Genomic DNA, 25700 nt, shown 5'->3' with positions numbered 1-25700 from the left:
CACCTGTTTGTACCAGCAATCATTCTCGCTACTTTCATGTCTGTTACTTCTAACTTATGAACAACATAACCTGAATCCACCCAGCTTGCACTCCCATAAAGCAAAGTTGGTCTGAAAACAGACCGATGTAAAGATAGTTTCGTCCAGGAGCCGACTTTCTTCTTACAGAATACTGTTGATCGCAGCTGCAAGCTCACTGCATTAGCTTAACTGCACCTTAATCCAATCTCATTTACAATATTACCATCTTGGGAGAACACACGGCCTAAATACTTGAAATGATCTACCTATTCCAGCTTTGTATCACCAATCTGATATCCAGTTTTCTTGGATTTCTTACCTACTGACATCAATTTAGTCTTTGAAAGGCTAATTTTCATACCATACTCATTGCACCTATTTCCCAGTTCCAAGATATTGGACTGCAGGCTTTCAGTACAATCTGCTATTAAGCAGCCTGGCATATTTCCTAACTGAATCCCTCCCTGCACTTTATACCCTTCAGAAATGATCCATGTAAACTACGAACAACAAAATTGAAAGAATTTTTTTTTTGCTAGTGGCTTTACGTTGCACCGACACAGACAGGTCTTATGGCAACGATGGGATGAGATATGCCTAGGAGTTGGAAGGAAGCAGCCATGGCCTTAACTAAGGTACAGCCCCAATATTTGCCTGGTGTGAAAATGGGAAACCACGGAAAACCATATTCAGGGCAGCTGACAGTGGAATTTGAACCCACTATCTCCCGGATACAAGCTCACAGCCGCATGACGCTAACCGCATGGCCAACTCGCCCAGTAAGGTGAAAGATTACAGCCTTGTCTAACCCCTGTAGTACCCTGAACCAAGAACTCATTCTACCATTAATTCTCACTGCAGCCTTCAATTGATTTTAATAATCTACCCTCAGTCACATAGTTCCCCAGTATGGTGAATATATTTTACCTTGGTACCCTGTCATATGATTTCTCTAGATCTATGAAACATAAACACAACTGTCTATTCCTTTCGTAGTATTTTTCAATTACTTGGCGCATACTGAAAATCTGAACCTGACAGCTCCTCTGTGGTCTGAAACCACACTGGTTTTCATCCACCTTCCTCTCAACCACTGATCGCACCCTTCCTTCCAAGATGCCAGTGAATATTTTGCCTGGTGTTCTAATCAATGAGATACCTCGATAGTTGTTGCGATCCTTCCTGTTCCCTTGCTTATAGAGAGGTGTAATTGCTGCTTTTATCCAATCTGAAGGCATCTGAAGGCTAATCTTATTACTCTATGAAGCCATTTCATCCCTGCCTTCCCACTATACTTCACCAATTGAGGTCTAATTTCATCTATTCCTGATACTTTTTACCATCTATTTCACTTCCTCAATCATAATTTCACCTTCATTTTCCTCCTCACCATGAGCTCGGTTGTTTGTGACACAACCAGGAAGATTTCCTTTTACGTTGAGATGATTTTCAAAATATTCTCTCCACCTGTCTATTATGAGTTCACCTGAATTACCTAAAACACTGTCCATTTCCTTTTTCCCTCCTTTCCTAAGATTCTTTATTACTGTCCAGAAAGGTTTCCCTGCTGCTTGACCTAGCCTTTCCAGTTTATTACCAAAATCCTCCCACAACTTATTTTTGGATTCAACAACTATTTGTTTCGCTCTGTTTCTTTCATTTATGTACAATTCCCTGTCTGCATCAGCCCTCGTTTGGAGCCATTTCTGATAAGACTTCTTTATACATTTACAAGCTGCTCTCACTTCATCATTCCACCAAGATGTTTGCTTTTTCAGTTCTTTACACACAGTTGTTTCTAGGTATTCCCTTGCTCTTTCTATTACAGCATTCCTGTATACCACCCATTCTCTTTCTGTATCCTGAACCTGCCTCATTGTCAACTGTTCAGAACTTCTCACTAGTCATATCCATGTACTTCTGTCTAATTTCCTCATCCTGGAGATTTTCTATCCTTATTCGTTTGCAAACAGATTTCACTTTCTCTATCCTAGGCCTAGAGATACTTAGTTCACTACAGATCAGATAGTGGTCTGTATCAATGAAAAATCCCCAGAAAACTCGTTCATTCCTAACAGATTTCCTGGATTCGAAATCTATTAAGATATAATCTATTATGGATCTGGTACCCCTAGCCTCCATGTATAGCGGTGAATGCCTTATGCTTGAAGAATGTATTCATAACTGCTAAACCCATACTAGCACAGAAGTCCAGCAAATGCTTCCCATTCCTATTAGCTTCCATATCTTACCCACATATACCAATCACCTGTTTGTATCTTTCAGTTCTATTTCCAACTCTCGCATTGAAATCTCCCATTAGCACTATCCTACCTTTGCTGTTGACCCTGACTACGATGTCACTTAATGCTTCATAAAACTTGTCAACTTCATCCTCATCTGCACCCTCACATGGTGAATACACTGAGACAATTCTCGTCCTAATTCCTCCAATTGCCAAATCTACCCAAATCATTCGCTCATTTAGGCCTACATGCCTAACAGAAACTATGTTGCATGCAATAGTATTCCCGATGAACAGCCCTACCCCACACTCTGCCCTTCCTTTTTTTAACACCCGTCAAGTACACTTTATAATCTATAACCCAATTAAGTTCTTTCTCTCTTCTGTACCAGGTGTAAGCATCCTGATCAATGGCATTTGACTTAGGTTTCATAAGATAAATTTTAACCCAAAATGTGATTGCAGGAACTCGCAACATCCCTGTTGTCCTATATTATTCTCAACCAAGTCATCCCCAATGTACTTTGTTTTCCTTCAGTTTCCCCTTCATTTGCAATTTCAATTTCCAAATTATCACAGTCTGTTTTTCTGCATGTTATTTATTCTGTACATCTGCATTTCTTTCTCTGTCCTAATCTTTTTTCTATGCTATCAAGTTCCATATTTTACTTTTCAACAGTATTCAGTGAGTGAGTGAGTGAGTGAGTGAGTGAATGAGTCCCAGGACTCTTGTCTTACATATTTCTGTACTTAGGTACCGTAATAGTGTTACGTCCACACCTTATGACAGAAAGCCTCTCCAGCTAAATTCTCCTCTTTTTATCCATATCTAATTCCATAATTCCCCTTAATTGATATTTAAAATACTTTGTCTCCATTATATTTTATTCTTATTTTTTTATTGCTATTTTTCCTTCCCTCTTTTCCTCTTTGGATCACCATTGTCTTGCTTCTCTCTACTACATTAATTCTCATTCTCTGTTGTTCAGTCTGTTCATTTACTGCATCAATCAACTGGCGAGTTGGCCGTGTGGTTAGGTGCATGTAGCTGTGAGCTTGCATCCGGAAGATAGTGGGTTCCAGTCCCACTGTCGGCAGCCCTGAAGATGGTTTTCCGTGGTTTCCCATTTTCACACCAGGCAAATGCTGGGGCTGTACCTTAAGTAAGGCCACGACCACTTCCTTCCCACTCATAGCCCTTTCCTATCCCATCGTCGCCATAAGACCTCTCTGTGTCAGTGCAATGTAAAGCAACTTGTAAAATAAAATAAAAAAGTACTACATCAACCTGCTCTTGGACTAATCTTTCAACCTAGTTTTGTGTGTTGTATAGTTTAGCAATTGCCAAAATTTGGGAGATTGAGCTGCAGACCATGTAAAACAATAGTGTTTGATTGGCAAGTGCACTGCAAGGAAGTACAGCTAATGATGGATATGTTAACTACTGTACGTTGAAACTGAAAAGAAAATAGCTTCCACTTAAACTTCCTTCAGTTCACAGTATCATCAGCAAATAGCATTATGTTCATTCTTATACCTGCATTTGCTGATTTTGACTGTTACAGAGAGGATAGCATACTGCTCATGTCCAAGGATTAGGTTCACACTGAGACTTGTTGAGAAATTCCTTCTTTTATTGTGTTTTATCACTAATCACTATGTTATAAAGTCTACGACATACTCGAAGAGGAATTATTGATTTACCATTAGATTCAAGCACCTCATTGTACATCCAGAAGTAATTTGTTGTGCAGAAAGGGGAAACTGTAATCCCACTACAGATTACTATAGACATAAGTACTATTTTTGAAGTTAATGCCTTAGTTATCGGTGTGCATCAATCCATGAAATATCATTTTGTTCAAGCATGGAACAAATTCGGTCTCCCCATGAAAAATATCAGTACGTGTAATAGCAGTAATCAGATATTCCTTATGTTGGCTTAGAAAACACACTTCTTGACAATATAGTGGAACCTCATTAATCTGTCACTTTAAGGACTGAGGACATGGTTGAAACACAAAGTTGGATTACCAGATGAGAGCAATAATACTTACTGTAATACTGTACATAGTAATAAAAGTACAATAAGTACAAACAGTATATGAGAGCAATAATATTTACTGTAATACTGAACATACTAATAAAAGTACAATAAGTACATACAATATGATAATAAACGGGCATGCCTCAAACCCTTAAGAATGAAAACGTCTGTAGTGTTCCTTTGTTTGGCAAATGACATTAGAAATTTTGCTGCTATATTCCTTTATTTCCTTATCCGCAAAATGTCGATAGGCATGAAACAAGAATTCTGTTCAGAAGAGCTAAGTTGAAAGCCTACTTGGCATCTGCATGTGATACTTGACAGGGAGATATATAGTTTTCATCATCATCGTCAATGTTGTCTTTTTCAGTATCGAATATCAGTTTCAGAAAACTTTTTAAATCATCGTTGTTGGTTTAAACATCAGCTTTCAGGGTTTGCAAATCTTGGACGATGTGTATCCCCATCATTTATATAAGTTTCAACTGCCATTGTCAGCCATAGTTTATGCCAGGATTTTTCCAGTGTTGAATCCTTCATTTCTTCCTAATCCTCATCAATTGTATAAATAGTATTCTTTATATTTCATATTAAAAGATTTCATTGCCTCAAACAGGTTGCTGCCTTCTTTTGTCTTCTCTAAAATGGATGCAACATATTTATGGTGATATCTCCCTCCTCTTTAGATATTCAGTTACACCTTGATATATGGATTGGATGAGAGAAGCGATGTTAGGTGGAAGAATTACAGCTTTAATTTCTCCCTTTCTTGGTTCCCGTTCAGAGGGATGCAATGGCACATTATCTAACACCAAAAAGGCACTTACAGGGAGTTGTTTTTTCTTCATGTTGTACAACTGCAGGCAGAAACTGCTCAGAGAACCATGATTAAAAAGGCTGCAGCCTATCCAGGCAAATGTTTGAGGGTGATAATACGCTGGTAGCGAGGATAAATTAATATTTTTGAGTGCCCTCAGTGTTTTCAGTTTGCTAGTCATAAAGAGCAGTTATTTATGACTTCTGTTAGCATTGCTGCAAATAGCAAGTCACTTTACCTTTTGCAAGTTTTGTTCCTTTCACAGTGTCATTTCGTGCAGCAAGTGTTCTTTGTGAATGAATCTTACTTCAGGCGCAATTCATCATTGTTGTATACTTGATCAGGTGTTATGTCATATTCCTTAACAATTTTGTTCAAGTTGTGAAATAAATGCCCTTGAAGCTGATAGTTTTTTGTTTGAAATTGTCATATTTCAAATCCCATTGTTTTCTCCAGCAATGCAACCAGCCTTTACTTGCAGTAAAATTGCTCATTTTTTCATTCCAACACCTTTTATTCAAAATAATTGCCCTTTTTCTTTATAATGAAGCCAGACAATGGAGTTTCTTTCCTTATTTCCTGTGAAAACCACACCCACAAACAGTTGAGATTTAGGCTTTTTCAGCTTTCTAGTTTCTAGTTCTTTCCCATTCTTTCTCCATTCTTAAATCATAGTAATACCCACACCAACTTAATTTGCAATTTTTTTTTCTAGAGACTCATCTTTGTCTTCTAACTTCTCTTCTGAAGTCAGCAAACATGTTTAAGCTTTTTGGTTGCCATAATGTAACGAGTACATAAACTGAAAGCAAATTTTTACTGTAAAATGCAAAAACTGTTCACCTTGTCAAGAAACAATGCTTTAATAATAAACATTCTCTAAGCAAAGTATCAGAATGCACTGGTTGGTCGAGTATCACCAGCTGACTCTGCAATGTATTGTAATGTTTCAAGTGCAGACATGCTTACAATGTACATACAGTATGTCTGAATCTGCATCATGGTCGGATTATGCAGCGAGTCCAACCATCAGAGGTTGGATTAACGGTGTTCAACTGTTGTTACGTATATATTAGTTTATACTGTGTGTTTCCATATTTACCAATTTTAGAGTAATTGTTCTTCAGAGTTAAAAGTAATTCCTCAAATAATTTTGAATGAGATCATTATATCTTAATTGCAAATACAAGAGGGAGTTATTTGTATTTCAAAATACCCTAGCAGAAAAAAAATACCCAAACATCAAGTGCTAGATTAACGAACATCTGAAAGATGACGTTGATTGAAATTTCCCGCAAATCGTATTAGCATGGCCCCCATGACGTTGCACATCAGGTTTGCTTTAAATACGCGCTGTACTGTGCAAGAGCATTAGTTACCTGTGAGATTGGATGGAGTGACTGTAAGTGGGTCAAAAATGCCTTTACGACGATGAAGAGGCCAGTATCAACAGCTCACTGTGGTTGAACAAGGCCGTATAACAGGGCTACGTGAAGGTGGATTTTCCTTCCGTGCTATTGCAGGACGACTTGGCAGGAATGTCTCTACTGTGCATGTGTGCTGGTACCAGTATTCACGAGAAGGTACGCTCGTAAGATGACCGGGCTCCGGACGTCACTGTGGCACCACTGAGAGGGAGGACCACCCTATTCGGTGTATGGCTGTGGCTCAGCAGACTGCGTCTGCAGCAGCAATTAGAGCGGCAGTTGGCACCACAGTGATGCAATGAACTGTTGGAAATCGGTTACTTGAAGGCTGCTCCGAGCCAGACGCACTGCAGCGTGCATTCCACTTACTCCAAACTACCGCCGTCCGCGACTTCAGTGGTGTCGAGCAAGAGCTCATTGGAGGATGGAGCGGAGGTCCATTGGGTTTTCCGATGAAAGCCGGTTCTGCGCACCTGCATTCTATCTGTCTGCAGAGTCGACACACTGGACCTACAACGGAAGTTCTGGTCTGGGGAGCAATTTACTATGACTGCAGAGCACTCTCGTGGTTATCCCGTGCATCATGACTGCAGATGTGTACGTCTGTCAGGTGATTCGAACTGTTGTGCTGCCATTAATGAACAGCATTCCCGGGGGGGAAGTTTTCCAACAGGATAATGCAGGCCCCCATGCCACTGTTGAAACCCAACGTGCTCTACAGAGTGTCAACATGTTGCCTTGGCCTGCTCGATCCCCCGATCTGTCCCCAATCTAGCACGTATGGGACATCATTGGACGACAACACTAGTGTCATCCACAACTTGCATTGACTGACCAAGTGCAACAGGCATGGAACTCCATCCCACAAACTGACATCCAGCACCTGTATAACACAACGCATGCACGTTTGCACGCCTACATTCAACAGTCAGGCGATTAAAACCGGTTATTAATAGACCAGGATGGCACATTTGCGATGGCTTTTCTCGCACGGATATTAACCTGTAGTCTTGTACCTTTAATCAATTAAATATGTTACCTCGATAAATATATTGCCAAAATTTCCACATTCTGCATTCCTAATTTCATAGTCTTTGGATATTTTTTCTGCTAGTATAATTAAATTTAATCACAATCAATTTCCTGTCTTAGAAAGGTTTAAGTTTCAAACAGTCATTTACATGGAAACATCTGCATTCATTCGTTTGTTTGTTTGTGTTTGTTTGTTTGTTTGTTTGTTTGTTCTTATTTAAACTTATTATTATTATTATTATTATTATTATTATTATTATTATTATTATTATTATTATTATTATTGTAAAATGGCCCTCCATAGGCTGTATCTAATAATTAAATAAATAAATAAATAAATAAATAAATAAATAAATAAATAAAAAACACTTGCTCAGACTTTTGCTCTAGGAACATAAGCTTAACCTTTTCTGTATCACATTCTTCCCAGTGTTTTATATATTTTGTCTGTGAATGCCATGTTGATCTTCCACTGCTGAATAAGTATAGCACAGGAGTATATGAAAGTAAAATTAAGGAAATTCAAGATTTATAATTTTTAACATTTCATTACTGTTTACTCACAATATTGTTATGATGAACAGATACTGTGAATGTAAATTTCATTTGGTATGTTGTTGTTAGCCTGGTGAGAGTCCAAAGCACCAACCCAAGACTGGAGACAAGCCTCCTACTGCACCATCTCCAGCACCTACAGCAGTCGCTAACCTACCGGCAGGCTCCACTGAGGCCCAACTCAAGTATGAGAACGACAGACTAAAGCTTGCTTTGGCTCAGAGGTAAGAACTATGGCTTCACAGTGGTTTTAAATTTGATATAGCAGGTAAAATACAAGGAAATATCAATCCATTCATATACTACACTATAACATGTTCTAAAACACAATCTGAATAAAGCAGAAACTTGTCCAACATGGAAGTTTTGTGTAGTCACAACATAGCTTACATTGTAGTAGTGTTAATTTTGTGTAGTGAAAAATCTTCTCGGTGCAAAAATGGGAAGCATATTTAAAGAATTTGTTCAAAATCTACTTGTATCATGCAAAAAATAAAGTAAAGAGTTGATGTAGGTACATATGAAATCAAATAGTTTTTTGTACATTCCTGTAATTTACTTTTTGGTTTGTAGGATTAATGGCACGAGTGTCATATGAGCTTCACACTCCACAAAGATAGTTGGAGAATTTTGAAAAGAAAATATAACATGAAATGAATTTCATTGTGGTTCCATATTGTAGACTTTATGATAAGAGTTTAAAAAACTAGTATAATTGATCCATCTAGTCAATACATTCAAATTCATTCATAATTCAAGATTGCAAAAACATCAGATTAAAAATAACAGTACATGTTTCAGCCTTCATCAGGCCATCATCAGCTGCATAGAAATAACACTGGCTTACAAGGAGAGGCCAGACCCTGCAGCCATTTGATTTCATCGAGCGTCAATGTACCTGTGGAGGGACACTCAACAGTAATTCATGTTTAAGGGTTTAGGTCAATACGCTTTTGTTTCCAAAAAAGAGGAGGTCAAATGTCATGACTCAGGATCTGCTTCGGACAAAGTGGAGGTGATAGAACACTAAAAGACGAACAAATTTTCCTTAAACATGTCAGGTGCGCAACCTAATAATTTCCAAAAAATTGATGAATCCTCGATTCCAATGCAGCACATGTATACTTGGAGAGTTACATCACAGTTAACCGAAGTGGTAGCCTTGTGGTCACCATACTTGTCTGCGAACCTCAAAGACATGAGTTCAAGTCTCATCGCTGCTATATTTCTTGTACAAAATAAATTAATATTTGAGGGAATATGAAGATGAAAATGGAAACAAAAATATTATGCAAATTGCAGTACACTTTATTTTCCACCTGAAATTAATACAGACCTAAACGTTCTCACAATTACTGCGGGATCTCTGTCTGTCTCTGTGTCTCTCTCTCTCTCTATATATATATTATTATTATTATTATTATTATTATTATTATTATTATTATTATTCTTTCCTGGCCTTATATACACCTATAAAACAGGAACTTCCGAGCTCACTCAGGGTCTGCTCGTCTGACTGGGAGAGAGTATGTCCAACGTAATGTACTAGATCTTTGTTGCTATGTTGCCTTAGGACGCACTCTTCCTCTCTTCGGCTCTTCAGTGGCAAGAGCTTGCCGTACTAATTGGTGTTCATTTCGTCTTCTGACGTGACCATACCAGCGGAGATGTTTCCCCTCCATCTTGTTGCTGATGGGCACAACTTTAAAGGATCCCCTTGCATATGTTCATTGCGCACTTTGTCACGCAGAGTGACTCCCGCCGACCATCGCAACATCCACATCTCTGTGACATGCATTTGCTGGTCATGCTTTTTCTGCCTTGGTCAACATTCGGAGCCATACATGATGACAGGCCGGACAGTGGTTTTGTACACTTTGCCCTTTAATTTAACTGGCATCCACTTATCAAACAGAACACCAGTAAGAAACCGCCATTTCATCCAGCCAACACTGAAGCAGTGCTTGACATCCGCATCGATATTACCATCAATTGTGATGACTGATCCAAGATATTTGAACTTGTCGGTCATCATCAGTGGTTCTCTAGCAAGGAAGATAGTGTTGTGTGGACCCGCTTGCCCTGGCTGCGCAAAGTTAAAGAACGTGTACTGTCTTCTTGCGGTTTATTCTTAATCCATTTGCCTCTAGTATTACTTAACATCGTTACTTGCCTCAACCTCTGGACATGACTCACCGACCAAAACAATATCATCTGCATAAAGTATGCTCCACGGCAGGTCTGTCATTAGCTGCTCCGTCAGGTAGTTGATGACAATGTTGAACAGTACTGGGCTCAGTGCCAACCCTTGATGTACACCAATATCAACACAGAAACTATCTGAAACACCTGCAGTTGTTTTCACCACAGTAGATGGACGTACGTACATATCTTGTATCATCTTCACATATACCTCAGGAACTTTTTGACGCTGTAATGCTGCCCAGGTAATATCTCTAGGAACGCTCGAAGGCTTTCTCCAGATCGATGAATACCATATGGAGGTCTTTGCATAGCTTGTGGTGTTTCTCAATCAAGATCCGCAGAGTCTGAATTGCATCACTTCTTGACATACCTGATGTGAAACCACACTGGTTCTCATGAATGTTAATCAACCCTTGATGCTGTCTCCTATGATGCACTCCCATATTTTGAATGTGTGTGAAGTGAGTTTGATGCCTCAGTCATATGTATATTAATTTGAGATAGAAAGTAAAGTTCACTGCAGTTTGTCTAATATTTTTATTTGCATTTTCATCTTCACGTTCCCCCAAATAATAATTTATTTTATATAAAAAAATATAGCTACAATGAGACTGGAACTCACGTCATCGAGGTTCGTAGACAAGTACAGTGACCACTCAGCCACCACTCTGCTTGAATTTACTATAACTTTCCAAATATATAGGTGTTGCATTAGAATCGGGGGATTCATCAATTTTTCGGAAATGATTAAGTTGCGGACCTGACATATATTTAAGTAAAATTTGTTCACCTTCTAGTTTTAGTTCTATCAGCTTCACTTGGTCTGAAGCGGATCCTGCTCATGACATTTATCCTCAATGTTTTTCAAAAACGAAAGCTTATACACGAGTTACTGTTGAGTGTTCCCCTACAGGTACATTGAAGCTCATTGAAATCAGTTGGACGCAGGGTCTGGCCTCTACTTGTTTGAATGAATGTATTGAAAATTACAAATGAGTAAAATTTACATTCACATGATATACCTTAAGATAAAATAAATGCATGCTAAAACATCATTAGATGAGAGAGTCTCTCAATGTGGTATGATGAAGTTATAATGGATCTGGCAATGAAAAGTTGAAGTGATGTACAACTATGACTATGATTCACAACTAAGTTTTATTTTCTACCTTGTTGATACAATAGTTGCTTAAGGCAACTTCTTGGTTAAAAGTGGTACATGTTTCATATATTATTAACATCTTCAGCCACATAACACTGTTTAGATGAAAAATTCATATGTTGACAAAGTATCAATGCTTTGAGAGAAAGTGTGCTTAAAACATGTACCACTTTTAACCAATAAATTGCTTTATGCAAATGATGTTATAATAAAAGTTTTTTCCTGCTCTTTAAAATTTGTTCCAGGTAAAATATTGACAGCTCAAAAACTTAATTCATTAGAATTGTTTTTCCACTTAATATGAAATATTCTAGAAATTTTTAGTTTACAAATGTAGAGTAAATTAAATGTAATTCCAGCCAGACAGTAGTGTAGAAAATGAACTGCTGTAAAGTCATCTTGTGTGATAATAAATCTAGAAGGAAATTAAAAAACTAAATGTTAACAAGGAAAGCAAGATGTAAGGAAAGAATAACCATATAGACTAAAATATAGAAAAACAAACAAAAAACTTGCTTTCAACATCTATGTATTTGCATCATATCATGCCTGTGCACTAAGCTGACACTAAGTTGGTACCGGTAACACATTCATCCTAGTACTGTAGTGATTTTTCCTGGTTTCCACTTCAACTCTAGGTATACTTTCACCATCAATGTTGCCTGAATTTATTTTGAATACAAATTGTTCCTGTAAAGACCATGGTTGCTTTCTTTCTCCCCCATTTCTAGCTCTGGTTAATTAAACCAGTACAGACACCACATCAACACAGTTGATAAAACAGACTTAATTCGCATTAAGTAAACAGGACTGACAATCAAGGTGTCACAGACTTACATGCAACAGCAGTGGTTGCAACAATAATTATGTAATTTTGTATGACCTCTATGTTCCAAGCCCATTAAACAGTAAACAACAAAAGGAATATTTTTTTATTGTGTATTAGGAATACACTTTCACCAGCAGTGTTGCTTAAATGTATTGCAAATACAAATTGTGGCTTTCAGTTTCAAATTTTTATGCTCTATTTGTATTTCTCTTGTATAGTTCAGCAAATGCCAAAAAATGGGAGATCGAACTGCAGACCCTGAAGAACAATAATGTACGGTTGACAAGTGCACTGCAAGAAAGTACAGCAAATGTTGATGAATGGAAACGCCAACTTCACTCGTACAAGGAAGAAAATCAGCGAATGAAAACAAAATATATTGAACTTGAAGCATCCAAGGGTAGGTATCAGCAGTAACAATAGCAATTAGCTGAAACTCTCTAACTTAAAAAACTCACTTGACTGGGAGTCAGTTGTTGATGTGAGGTTTTGATGTTCATATTTACATATGTAAGTTTCTGACCTTTCTTTCATAACTATTTATTTGCAATGCTACGTGTAAAATCACAAAACTATTGGTTGGAAAATATTGTGGACAGCAGCCAATGATATGATAATAAACAAGGTTAAAAATCAGGTTATGAGTTTCACTAATCAGAAAAGTCATCTCAGTTTTCTAATTACTGCTTTGATAGAGGAAAATTTCCTTATAGGGATCACGGTAAATACCTAGGTGTTAATAGAAGGAAAGATCATTACTGAGGTAATCACCTAAACGGCATTGTAAATAAAGGGTACGAATCTATGCACATGGTTATGAGGGTATTTATGGGATAAAGTAAGGATGTAAAGGGCATATAAGTCTCTGGTAAGATCCCAATTAGAGTATGGTTCCACTGTATAGAACCCTTGCCAGGATTACTTGATTTGAGAACTGGAAAAAATCCACAAAAACACAAAAAACAAGAAGAGCAGCTCAGTTTGTTCTGGGTAATTTCCAACAAAAGAGTAGCGTTACAAATATGTTGAAGTTTGGGCTGGGAAGACTTGGGAGAAAGGAGATGCTTGACTAAATGGTACGTTACAAGTAACAACTCTCATTAATGTTCTGTATTGAAGATGACCTTAGGCATAAATATCTCAAGGATAATTTAATAAACCTATTCAATACATTCAACATTTAATGTGGTTTGAATCTACATGAATTTATCTAGACTTATCAGGTACATGTTTCACCCTTTTTGGGCATCTTCAGCCTATGTATGGACAACCTTAAGGTCAAGGTCCAGGACCTTATTTAACCATACATAGTACGAAATATGAACGTTGATGTTACTCAGTGATATGACATGCCATAACAATATTTTTTTAAATGTGAAAAATCCATAAAGGTGAATGAAATAAATTGATGATATTAACTTGTCAGTCTTATTCTTTCTAATTTTTAAAAATGTCCAAAACTAAAATGGATCTTCTTCATCTAACATGAGCCTTAGGTAGAGAATATATACATTCGGCGGCTCATTTGACCCACATATACTGTGTCGTTTACTTATACTTGATGAAACCAATGTTGAAATGTGTTGTTAACCACCAGTGGAGACATAAACCGATTGTTATATGTACTGGATACGATTGTTTAACACTACATTAAATTTTGTTTTGAATGAAAATATAAGTGTCGTGTAACATATCAATGGAAAAGATTATTCACACAAGACTGTATTTAAGTATCTAGGACATTCCTTACCAATTATGCAGCAGCCTAAAAACTAAGATTGTATTCTTCACAATTGATTGTCATCACATATGACAGGAAACCAAGACTCTTACATTTTCATTCACAACAAAATTTAATGTAGTGTTAAACAATCGTATCCAGTACATATAACAATGAATATACTCTCTACCTAAGGCTCGTGTTAGATGAAGAAGATTCATTTTAGTTTTGGACATTTTTAAAAGTTAGACAGAATAAGACTGAAAAGTTAATAACATCATCAATTTATTTCATTCACCTTTATGTTTAATTTTAAGCCTCCACTTGTGGTTGACAACACATTTCAACACTGGTTTCGTTAAATATAAGTAAACGATATATGTGGGTCAAATGAGCCCCCGGATGAATATACTCTCTACCTAAGACTCATGTTAGATGAAGAAGATCCATTTTGGACTTTTTTTAAATTAGAACAAGACTGACAAGTTTTAATTGTGTTAATATCATCATCAATTTATATAATTCACTTTTATGTTAATTTTAAGAGGTTATCACGTAGTAATATAAACATTCATATTTCATGCATATGGTTAAATAAGGTCCTGGACCTTGACCTTAAGGTTGTCCACAGGTTGAAGATGCCCAAAAAGGGTGAAACATGTACCTGATATGTCTATATAAATTCATATAGATTCAAACCACATTAAATGTGGAATGTATTGAATAGGTGGTTTTATTAAATTATCTTTGAGATATTTATGCCTAAGTGGTATGTTCCAAGCTGTCAGTGGAGAGATGGCATGAAATTACATTAGTAGACGAATAAGTCTGAGTGGTGTTTTTATAAGTAGGAAAGATCACAATATGAGGATAGTTGTAATTCAAGAAAACAAATTGGGGCAAATATTAGTTTATAGGAATAATTTACCAAGAGAGATGTTCAATAAATTTGCAGATTCTTTGCAATTATTTAAGAAAAACATAGGTAAACAACATACAGAGAATCTGCCACCTGGGCAACTGCCCTGAATGCAGTCCAGTATTGATTGATTGATTGATTGATTGATTTCTCACATTAGACTAACCAAAAAAAGTTTTCTATGTATACGATATTATTTTAATAATCATTATCTACTGAACAGTTGGCTCAAAATTTTCAGACCTAACTCATCTGTAGCATTAAAGATTAAAATTTCTGCTCCTTCCTTCATTTCACCTGATTTATTTCCTCCTAATCAGGAGGAAATCACCCAAATCACTGCATCTTTCCCCAAAAAGACAAATCCACACTTAAAAAAACTTCTAAAAATGGTTGTTCCCAATTTTGTTGTCAAAATGGAAGAATTCCTCCTCCTTCCTATACACAATTTATCATATACTGTACCATAATTGAAAGTTGTACTTCTAATATCTTGCTGAATGTATGTAAATTGTTGCAGGAAATGCAGATGCAGCTGCTGAGCTTAGGAAGGAATTGCAGACTCTGCGGGCCAGGGTTGAGACTTTAGAGCAGGAACTGAAGAGTAAAGATGAAGAGATAAAACGTCTGAGCAAACAAAATGCTCCAGATCCACAAGGACGCTCACAGGATGAGCGAGTAAAGGTTGGTAAAATAATTGCTCATTCATTACAGACTTGATATTAGAGCCCAGAAGTTATGCAAAATGCCTTTTTTTTTTTTTTTTTTTATATACTGGGTTGATATGTGGAAGAGTTAAATATAGAAAAATATCTTTTGGTGTATTTGGGAATGGTAGGGACAATTTTTATTTTACCTTTGTGCTTATCTAAGCTGTCACACATATTTGAAGTTTTTATGCCTTGTCTTGCTTATTTTCATTGTTATGGATTCCTTCTGGTATTATTTGCACATTTCAAATAAAAAACACAAATATTTTCAATACAGTCCATCCATCTAACCCCCCCCCCATCTCTCTCTCACTGAAATATACCCATGTTTAAAAACAGGAGCAGCTTGAAAGACTAGAGAGAGGAAGTTCATATTCACAGGACAAGTGCATAAGTATCTTCTGAAGAAATGATTAGTATTTGAACCATGTCGGTCCTCAGCTTCAAGGTCCACATCGTTATCTCAGCGCACCACCACCGACTGGTAAAATGTGCCTTCGGCTCTCGTTGTTGCTATAAACCAAAGGTACCATAATGGATCAGTGTGACTTGAGCAGATGTGCAGGATGCCTCGCAGACATATGCGAGAACCGTACCGTCAAATGAGTGGGTTTGAAAGAGGTGCAAGAGAGAACGTGATGCATCCATCCGGAAAATTGCTGCTCATATGGGACGAAGTATGTCGGCAGTGCAATGAGCGTGTACAGAATGGTTCAAAGAAGGCCGTAGAGCACGACAAGATGGGTCTGGTCGCACCATCCCGACCAGCCCCCGAGAAGATCGACACTTCATCTGAATGGCATTGCAGACCAGAACTGTGTCCTCCTCGGCTCTGGCACAACAGTGGAACAGTGTAACGCATCATACACTATCAGGAGTGACAGTTCGTTGCCATTTATTACGGTCTGGGTTACTGGCGCATCGTCCACTTCTCCGCCCACCTTTGACTAATGTGCATAAACGTGCTAGACTGCAATGGTGTACGGAACGAAGTCCCTGGGGACAGGAATGGCAGCAGATAGTGTTCTCGGATGAATCCAAGTTTTTTTTTTTTTTTTGAAAATGATGGCTGCATTTCGGTTTGCTGCAGGCAGAGGGAGAGGCATCACATTGACTGCATTCGCACAAGACATACAGCACCAACTCAAGGCCTTATGGTGTGGGGTGCTATTAGGTACCACCACAAATCACAGTTGGTGCGTGTCCAGGGCAATGTGACCATTTTGACCTATGTGAATGACATCCTACGACCCGTAGCCAAACCTTTCCTGCACGACACCCCGAACGCCATATTTCAGCAGGACAATCCGCGACTACATGTTGCTGCACGAACACGTGTTGTCTTGTTGTCACAGGATGTCAGACTGTTGGCCTGGCCCGCCCGATCACCGGACTTGTCACCAGTCGAAAATATGTGGGATATCGTGAAACAACGGGTGCGACGCTGTGACCCAATGCCAACCTTCGAAGATGAACTGTGGAACCAGGTGAATGCAACATGGGTGGCTATACCCCAGGATGCCATTCACGCCTTATATGTGTTGATGCCATCGTGCATAAAACAAGTTATCAGTGCTCATGGACGACCCAGTGCTTACTAGGCAACAAGACACATGCTGAACCTAGGTGACTGAAATGCTAATTGTTTCTGCAGAACATACTAATGAACATGTCCTATGAATGTGAACTTCCTATCTCTAGTCTTTCAAGGTGTTCTGTTTTTTTTATAAACATGAGCGTAGTTGCAGTGAGTGAGGCTTATGACGTCTTAGTTCAAAATTTGTTTTAAAGTATGATAATCCTGTTGTTTTGTAACTTCCGTAGTGCAGTCTGTTGGTTGTTCGTTAGTCCCCAACACAGTAGATTCAGTATCAATTGAGGTTGGTGGGACTAAGAGTTTTTAAATGTATGAACTGTCTTTTAATACTATATGCCTTTACTTGATGCTGGATCAAGCTCTTGTCTCTTATTAATATTTCTAAAAGAGGTTGGGAGACAGATTAGAAAGGATCACTGGAATATTGTCTGCGGAATATGGAGAAGCTCGTTAACTCCGGTGGAGTAGGAAGGAATGTGGAGAGAGAAGAGTGAGACAAGATACTCTGAGTGGTAATACCCATTTAAGATTCCATGGAAGAAACTAAGGGCAGCTGCCTGTCTCCTAATGTGCAGGGATGACACATTTATATACCTGCTGCGCAGACAGATTTCTGAGCTTGAGGTATCTGTTCCTTACAATTGCAGCAAAGAAGCACACTGCTCTGTCTAACTCATTAATATTGAGGGAGAAGTTGTTGTTGACATTAGAGGGCAGTAGTTCGAGAGAGGTTGAATCATCAGGAAAACAACAGATAGGGAATCTGCCACCTGGGCGACTGCCCTAAATGCAGATCTTGATTGATTGATTGATTGATTGATCGATCGTGAGGAAGAAATAGTTCCTCAATTGTAATTTGGTATAAATATTACAACTAAGACGCTGCTGTTGCGTAACTACGGTGGTGGGTTTGTCGAGTAGGTAATATATCAGTAGAGGAGGTTTACTTACCGTTATGGTTATGTGGCTGCATTTTTCTGGATTGGGGATAAGTTTTGAAGTACAGCACCACTTCGCGAGCGCTGAGGTGCGAGTCATCAGCAAAGAGTAGGGTATTTGCTGTTTCAATGAGTTTGGATGACAGACAATCCATAAACAAGGTTTGAATACCTATATATTTGATTTCTTTTATATTTATGTACTTTAACTATCATTACATATGTAATTTTATAGTCGGTTGTTAAATAAATAAAAATGCAACTAAGGCTCAAGATTATATCCAGATAAAATCTGGATCTCTTCTTATATTACCATAAATAGTTCTGACATCTCTGCCATCAGTACCACTTTGACGTAAGATTTTGATTAAGTTTTTTTTTTTTGTTGTTTTTTTTTTCCCTTTGAACTTTGTGGATTCGTCACGAAATTGAATAATGTAAAGATAATTTTACCTGATCATTCTTGAAAAATATGCAAAATATCACACCTGACAACTTTTCACAATACAATTGCAGCAATTGCTATTTCTTTCACTGTACTGCCATCCTAGGATGAAATGGTGTACCTACTTAAACTTAGTGTCCAGCATTCAGTTACAATTTATTGTTCTTCACAACTTGTGTGACTTGACTATATTTATTTTCCACCTTTTTCAGAGCTTGCAGCAAGAGAACGCTGAGCTCCAGGCAGCAGTATCGTTGGCTCAAGCCCAACTTGAAACAGCATTATCAGCACAAGAATCCCAGAGGCGTGTTTTGGATACTCTCAATGCTCAGCTTGCTGCCCAACTGTCTGAACTGGCTGGGATCCATCGAGAGATTGCAACTGCTCTGCAAACGTGAGAAGAGCGCCGCCATACTTACTGGTCAGCGGTTTGACCCGATAAACTTCCATTCAGAGAAGCATTGGCTACAAGCAGTGGAATCTGAAGGGACAAGTGAATACTCAGTTGGACCTTTCAATATTCATCTTTATTTATACCAAGAGTCACCTTTCTGAAGCTCTGTCTACAATGCAGGAGTACCAGGAACTATAAGAAGACATTATCACAGCAGGCTATGCCGACTTTTCCTTTGTACCATGATATGATAAATTTTAAAATTTTATGATATACCAGACAGAAGTGAGCAAGGAATTGAAAAGCAGGCAATGTGTTCAGAACTGTAATGAAATAAGTAAACTATAGTGTGGATAAAGTGACAAAAGAGACTGCAATGAGCATGCCAGCTGCATGCATTGAATATAGCAGCTCGCTGTGGTAAAGAGGAGATTTTGCAGCTGTCTTAAACTGCCTCTAGATTTTAATATAATTTTAATGGAACAGTGAAATCATTACATCACAGCATGTTGCTGTCTGCCAAGTGTGTGTTTTTGAATACTTGTTACTCTTAAAAGTTGCAAACATTGGGGATCACCAACAGAACAGATTAAAAATGTGAAGTGTGTTAAGCTATTCAGACATCGATCACGAAGAGGAATGACCCTTCTTCGATGGTGAATTGAGAATTACTCCAAACAGTATTCTAATTTTGCAGTACCTATATATGGTTTTTGAGAACCAAAAGAGCAGTCACATTTCATAGATGACATTAGTACTTGCCACTCCAGTGCTAAGGTTTGATACCTTCTCAATAACATAATGGAAGAGACCAAAATTGAAATTCAATCTTCAAAGGATACTGAGTTTGTCTTGCAATCTACCAATGTAAATTCTGTTAATCATTGATGCAGACATAATAATCACATTCTTAAACCATTTCAACTAAAAGTGATTGTGTAAATTTTATAGCTAATAATTATAAAATAACATTCTAATGCTGCAAATTGTGAATAATTTTCAGTGTGTTTCAAATCGAAAGAAGAGAAATCCTAAAATTCTTTAAAAGTCCAGTTTGAATAGATAGTCCTCTATATATGATTTTAGTTGGTCATTTCTCAAGCATATCAGTATAGGATCTTTGCCTGTACTGTATTTCAATAAGAATAACTGTAAACTGTTTATTCTATTTGGGTATCATATAAAGGATAAGTCCCAATCATTCTGAAATTTATTTTGATAGAAACAAGGATGTGGACTGTCTTTTATACTAACTCTAGAAGATGTAAATCAGAATTCATATAAACAGTGGAGCTTCCTAAATTTTATACTCTTTAAGTGACCCACTTGTGTAGTAAGTAGCTCTCTTCAGTTCTCCATTATTGGAAGGTTTGTTTCTGCATTGTTTTGGTTAAATATGCCTTAATGTTTGTGTATCTTTAGGCAGCTAGCCTACAGGTAGTATGTTAAGTTTCAGACAGTGCAGTCATCACGAGCTAGTGACATTTATAATTCATTTACACACAAAGTTGAAGATAAATTTCAAGTTTTACTGTATTAAGACTAGAGAATGATTTGGATAGGATGATCTAAAAAATTATTATTTTCAGGACTGTTTTTTTTTTTTTTTTTTTTTCAATATTATTCCAACTCATAAACAAAACACAGAAATGGAATTAAGAAAAGTAAAACTTCTTTTTGATATTCTACAATCTGTTTACAAAATTGAAATATCTCAGAGGAATAATTTCTGACAAATTTCATGGAACTTGGTATCTGAGGAAGCATCACTTGTTCAAATTATACGTATGCCATTTTGAAAGTTGATAGACAAGATGCTGTGGGCATTTTGGTGCATATTTTAATAAATGCTCTCTTGTTACTCCAGATGAGATTTTTGTTCATGCATTGGAGAAAGTTCATTCAGTATTTTGATTTCATTTCCATATAGAATTTCAGTAGAAATGATCTCTTACTAAATTTAGATATAATTGACCAACAGTTGAACATTATTCATTATCTTGAACATATAAACTCATGTTAATGTTATGGATGACAGTCCATCCTGGATAATAATTTAGGTCTGTACTAATCACCTTTCATTGACAGAATAGATCATAAGATATTACAATTCATGAAAATGGAGGTGGCCACTAACTTAAAATTTATGATTAGAACTTACTGATAAGAGCATGGCATGGTTACTTAATGACCATAAGTTCAAGGATCCATTATACAAAGGTTGGATAGGGACAATGTACTCAAACTTGGAAAGGAAAGATAGAAAAGTGAATGGCTTGTCTAACAAGGATATTATGAATCTACACAGAATAGAGATGGATTTCAGACAGTGTTATTGTTTCGTCAGTGTAAGTGGAGGAAGGATGTAATTACGTGCAATCTTTCCCTGGACAATTTATTAATATGTTGGGTTCATACGCAAATTCTTAGAATTTCTTAGAAAATTAAATGAATTACTGGCAAGTTAATGTGTTAGTAAGTCATAAAAGGATATTTTTATGCAAATCGATGCCTCAGTGTGATTCTGCCATTCATAGGTAACAAAAATGTGGTAAATGGCATATTTTTGGTCGTATTGGAAATAATTTGACCATTTGCACTCATCATTTCCTACTCTCCAGAATGGAAGTCATTGATTTGTAACCAGCTATAAAATTATTTTCAGTCAAACTATCCTCGAAATAGAAACTAAATACTTCTAAACATTCACCTTCCCTTAACATGGAATCATCACAGTCCTATTCAAGCCATTTCAAAATGGTATCCTTCCCACTAGCTATCATTTGTTTAGAAATTGGTGTTGATCTTCATTTTTTTCATAAGCTCATATTTTTTTAACTGAAAATGGATTGGATGCCTATATAGCATAATTCGTTAAACTTGAATTTGAATAATAATGCACATACCATTTCTGCTTATGATCACTGATGTTCATGGAACAGTTCTCTAGTTGGGCACCAATGAGTTGGAAACAAGGATAAAGCTGTAATACTATAAGAAGTCTACATGTGTTCAAAATGTTCGATTGTTGTTAGGATAATTTATGTAAATAATTGATAATCAGTTCTGAAGATTAGAAACTTTGAAGCTTCTTCTCTAACATGATAGATAAATGCTCTGAAGTTCTTATCTGAAGTTCTTATAAGTAGTTACTGTGAGTGATTGAATGAACTCTAAATACAGAAGAACTGAAGTAAAAACAATTCTTCTCTCTATTCCTTAGCTTTACTAGATTGGTTCTGTGTACTGTATACTTCACAAAACCAGGCAAAGTAAGAACTGGAAAAGCAACTAAGGGTAGAATATCAAAATGAATTTTATTACACATTGGCTTCAAGAGACAGTAGAGTCCAAAGATCTTACCAGGAACTTCTTCCTCTGACTGTTAGGAAGGGAATGAATATTACGATTATTCTTTTCCCTGGTGTGTGTATGTCTATCATGTCTTTCTCTAAGTATATCACTCATCCTGTCTATTTTCCCCCTTCACAGTTGGACTACATACAAAATTACAGAGATAGGTTCATTCTTCACCAGTTGTGTTGAGATTAGTGATGTTAAAATCACTCGAGCATTAACAATTAAAGTAAAAATGTTAATAACCAAAAGAAGGAAAGATAGAGAGAAAAATGAACATTTGATCTTATGCTTATATCAATTGAAAATTAGGACAATCCACTCCACCAGTTGACGAATACATATTTTATGACTGGAACTGAAATAGATTACTTTTTTTTTTTTTTTTTTTTTTTTTTTGAAAACTGATAATGTTGCAACTTCTTTCTAACAATTAATATTTTTGAATAATCTATTCAAGAATTCATTGGAGTACACTGTGAAAGCTTATAAAATGAACCAATCAACAAACATACAATGCACTGCATCTGTGATTGGAATAAATTAGTTTTGGAAATTGGTAATCTCTAAGTTTTGGCCCTTAGAATGAATTTTTTTCTAAATATGAACAAAGTCATTGGAGTATACTGCAAAAGCTGAAAAAAAGAAAAAGAAAAAAAGAAAAAAAAAAGGAAAATTACTTCAACACTCAAGATTGGATGCCTATATAGCATAATTCATTAAACTTGAATAACAATGCATATACCATTTCTGTGATGTAGATCAGCAACTTGTAAGTTGAAATATAAAACTAGGCAGTAAGTAACATGAAAAAAGAATTGTTTGGTGGGAGTGGGGGGGGGGGGGGGGGGGGTATTATTTATCATTTTGTATGGGACAACAGAAATTGACTAAAGAACTTCAGGTAGAGAATATTAAAAATAAGTTTTACTGACCATGGTACATCTTCTATAACATAGCACATCTCAGAAATAAATCATTCCAATTCTCCACATTATCATCCCTTTAATTTGAGCAAATTGTAATAAATGCACAAGTGTGTAATTTAGTGTGCAGTGTCTGGCTGCTGTATGTAGGTGTTCAATTGCTACCACATTAACACAAAAGCTCATATGACTGCCACTTTCTGTATTGTTAATGAAATGTGCAATTCTTTTATAGCATTTTTACATGAACTGCATTGCTACAGTATTGATAACCAGTTAGCATTTATAGTTTTATTTTATTTTTTTAAATCAAACTAAACTACTGTTAAAATTGTTGGATCTAATTTTATTTGATGTGATCATTTTTTACATATTGGTGTGAGATGTTCTTAGCCAAACATGTTAATGGAATGAATGTGCTATATATGAATTTTAAAGTGTCATTTCAGTGATCACGTCCCTCAGAAGTTGTTTTAGAATCTGTTAGAAAGATGTAGGAGATTGCAGTATCGCACTTTCCATTAGTAGGTTGCAGTTCGTTCCCTTGGATGTATAATGGAACGGCATGTAAGGGTACTGAAGTACAATTAAAATATTGTATTCACCAAGATACTATCACTGATATTTGTAGGTTGTTGATGTGAATGTAGTTAAAAGTGCTTATGTGGCACCATAAAATATCAACATTCATATTTTATTATTATCCATGACCACAAAGATAATATTCATTGTACAGTGCATATATATTCCTTGTTATCATCCTGTTTCAGGTTGTATGAGAAATACTTCGAAAAGTGCTAAAGGCAGATTGTTTGACCAAACTGCATTCTTTAAAGGAAAAGCAAACTAAAAATGATAGCATAGAGAACCCTAACAATAATGTGATTTCAGTGTTCCACGCGGGAATTCTCTCTTTCCGGCAATTTTAGATTTAGAAATGCCTTTGTTGACAATGAATAACTTGAAACTAAGTATTTTTAAATTTGTTAATTAGTAGACAATTTAGTGAAAAAGTTATATCTTGTAGATTGAAGTTTTAGAAAGACTGACTGAGAGGAAAAAAGTGCTCATTCGAAGAGAAGAAACTGTGTATTGCTAAGTGTGCAAGTGATTGGAATTAATTCCGCATTAACTCAATTTGTTTGAGCACAGACTGGAAAAAAAATAGATTGCTAATGTTCAGCCCACTGGCACAATTTGTTTTTGCTATCATGCAAATATCTCTCTAACTCTTCTGTGATTTATTTGATGGTATTATCTTTTATCTACCACTTTGCTATGTTGAAGAATATGACATAGTGGAGAGGAAAACTGTATTAACTTACTGTATACTTCAGTGGTAATATTTGCCATACAGTGTAGTATAGTATAGTTACATGATTGAGATTTAAAAGAGAAAGTTAAGAGATGAATAGTAGATGGGAATCACAAAATGACCAGCTTTTAAAAATGAAAGAGAAAAGTAAACTATTTTATGAACAGATTTAATTCTTCCCAACATTTCGAGAATGGTAACTCATATATAAAATGGCTAGGAAAATCAGCGTCCCTATATTCTTACAATGGTTCATTTTCATATCCTAGATTGCATAAATTGGTCATTAGTTCTGTACACCTATGTTTATATTTCTTTAATTACAAATTCTTCCTCCATCTAGAGGCTGCCCAAAGACAAAGAATACACAATACAGTGAATATTGAGTTTAAGAAAGCTTGTAAAGAACTTGAAAATTTTTAAATGATTATGATTTCTGAAAAACAATGAGTGAAGTTAAAAGCTACAAAAACATTTTAGAAGTTATGAGGACAGCTTGAGAAATAATCCCTACAAACCTTAAAATTTCTTACAGTAATTCTTTCCATACTAGTAATTTAGCATTTCTAGTAATTACGCTCGAAAAAGATTCTTTATTATGCAGTCAAACAAGAAAAGGAGATAATACATGTATTAATTTGCCGTCAAACATAAATAAATATGAATACCTTCGTTTCCTATTTGCCGTCAAACATAAATAATTTAATTTGAATACCTTGGTTTCCTAATCTTGAACAGTAGTTTAATTGCCATGTGAAAATGTAATGCTTTGTTAACTGAGAAATCATTTGGTGTTCACTTAAGTGGGTGAAAAATCATGCTTGCTTAATCTCTACCTTATTAAAAGTGCTTGCAGTGAATAAAACAAGACATGTGGGTGCTTAGTGATTGGTCTGTAGTTTTTCTTTGTATATCATAAAATATTTGTGCTGTTTTTCTTTTTTCTTTTTAATTGATGGTTCAGCAAGAGTTCCCATCTGATATTCATCACATTAAGATTGCTTTTTCAACTGGCACAGACACCGAGCTCAAACAATTA

At 36.4% G+C, this 25700-nt stretch overlaps 1 protein-coding gene across 1 annotated transcript in view; it reads left to right on the top strand.

Annotated features, from left to right (window-relative positions):
• The window catches only part of homer (protein), a 35384-nt gene extending 16317 nt beyond the window's left edge, over positions 1 to 19067 (top strand). Inside the window, exons 3-6 of the mRNA XM_067144936.2 lie at positions 8214 to 8368; positions 12559 to 12740; positions 15500 to 15663; positions 18882 to 19067. Coding sequence (XP_067001037.1) covers positions 8214 to 8368; positions 12559 to 12740; positions 15500 to 15663; positions 18882 to 19067 — 687 coding nt within the window. The remainder of the gene's footprint in view (positions 1 to 8213; positions 8369 to 12558; positions 12741 to 15499; positions 15664 to 18881) is intronic.
• Positions 19068 to 25700: the final 6633 nt, after the last annotated feature.

The sequence above is a fragment of the Anabrus simplex genome, chromosome 1, assembly GCF_040414725.1.
Source record: "Anabrus simplex isolate iqAnaSimp1 chromosome 1, ASM4041472v1, whole genome shotgun sequence".
Taxonomy (NCBI): Eukaryota; Metazoa; Arthropoda; class Insecta; order Orthoptera; family Tettigoniidae; genus Anabrus; species Anabrus simplex.
The sequence above is the reverse complement of the archived record's forward strand: the minus strand, read 5'-3'. Positions and strand labels throughout refer to the sequence as shown.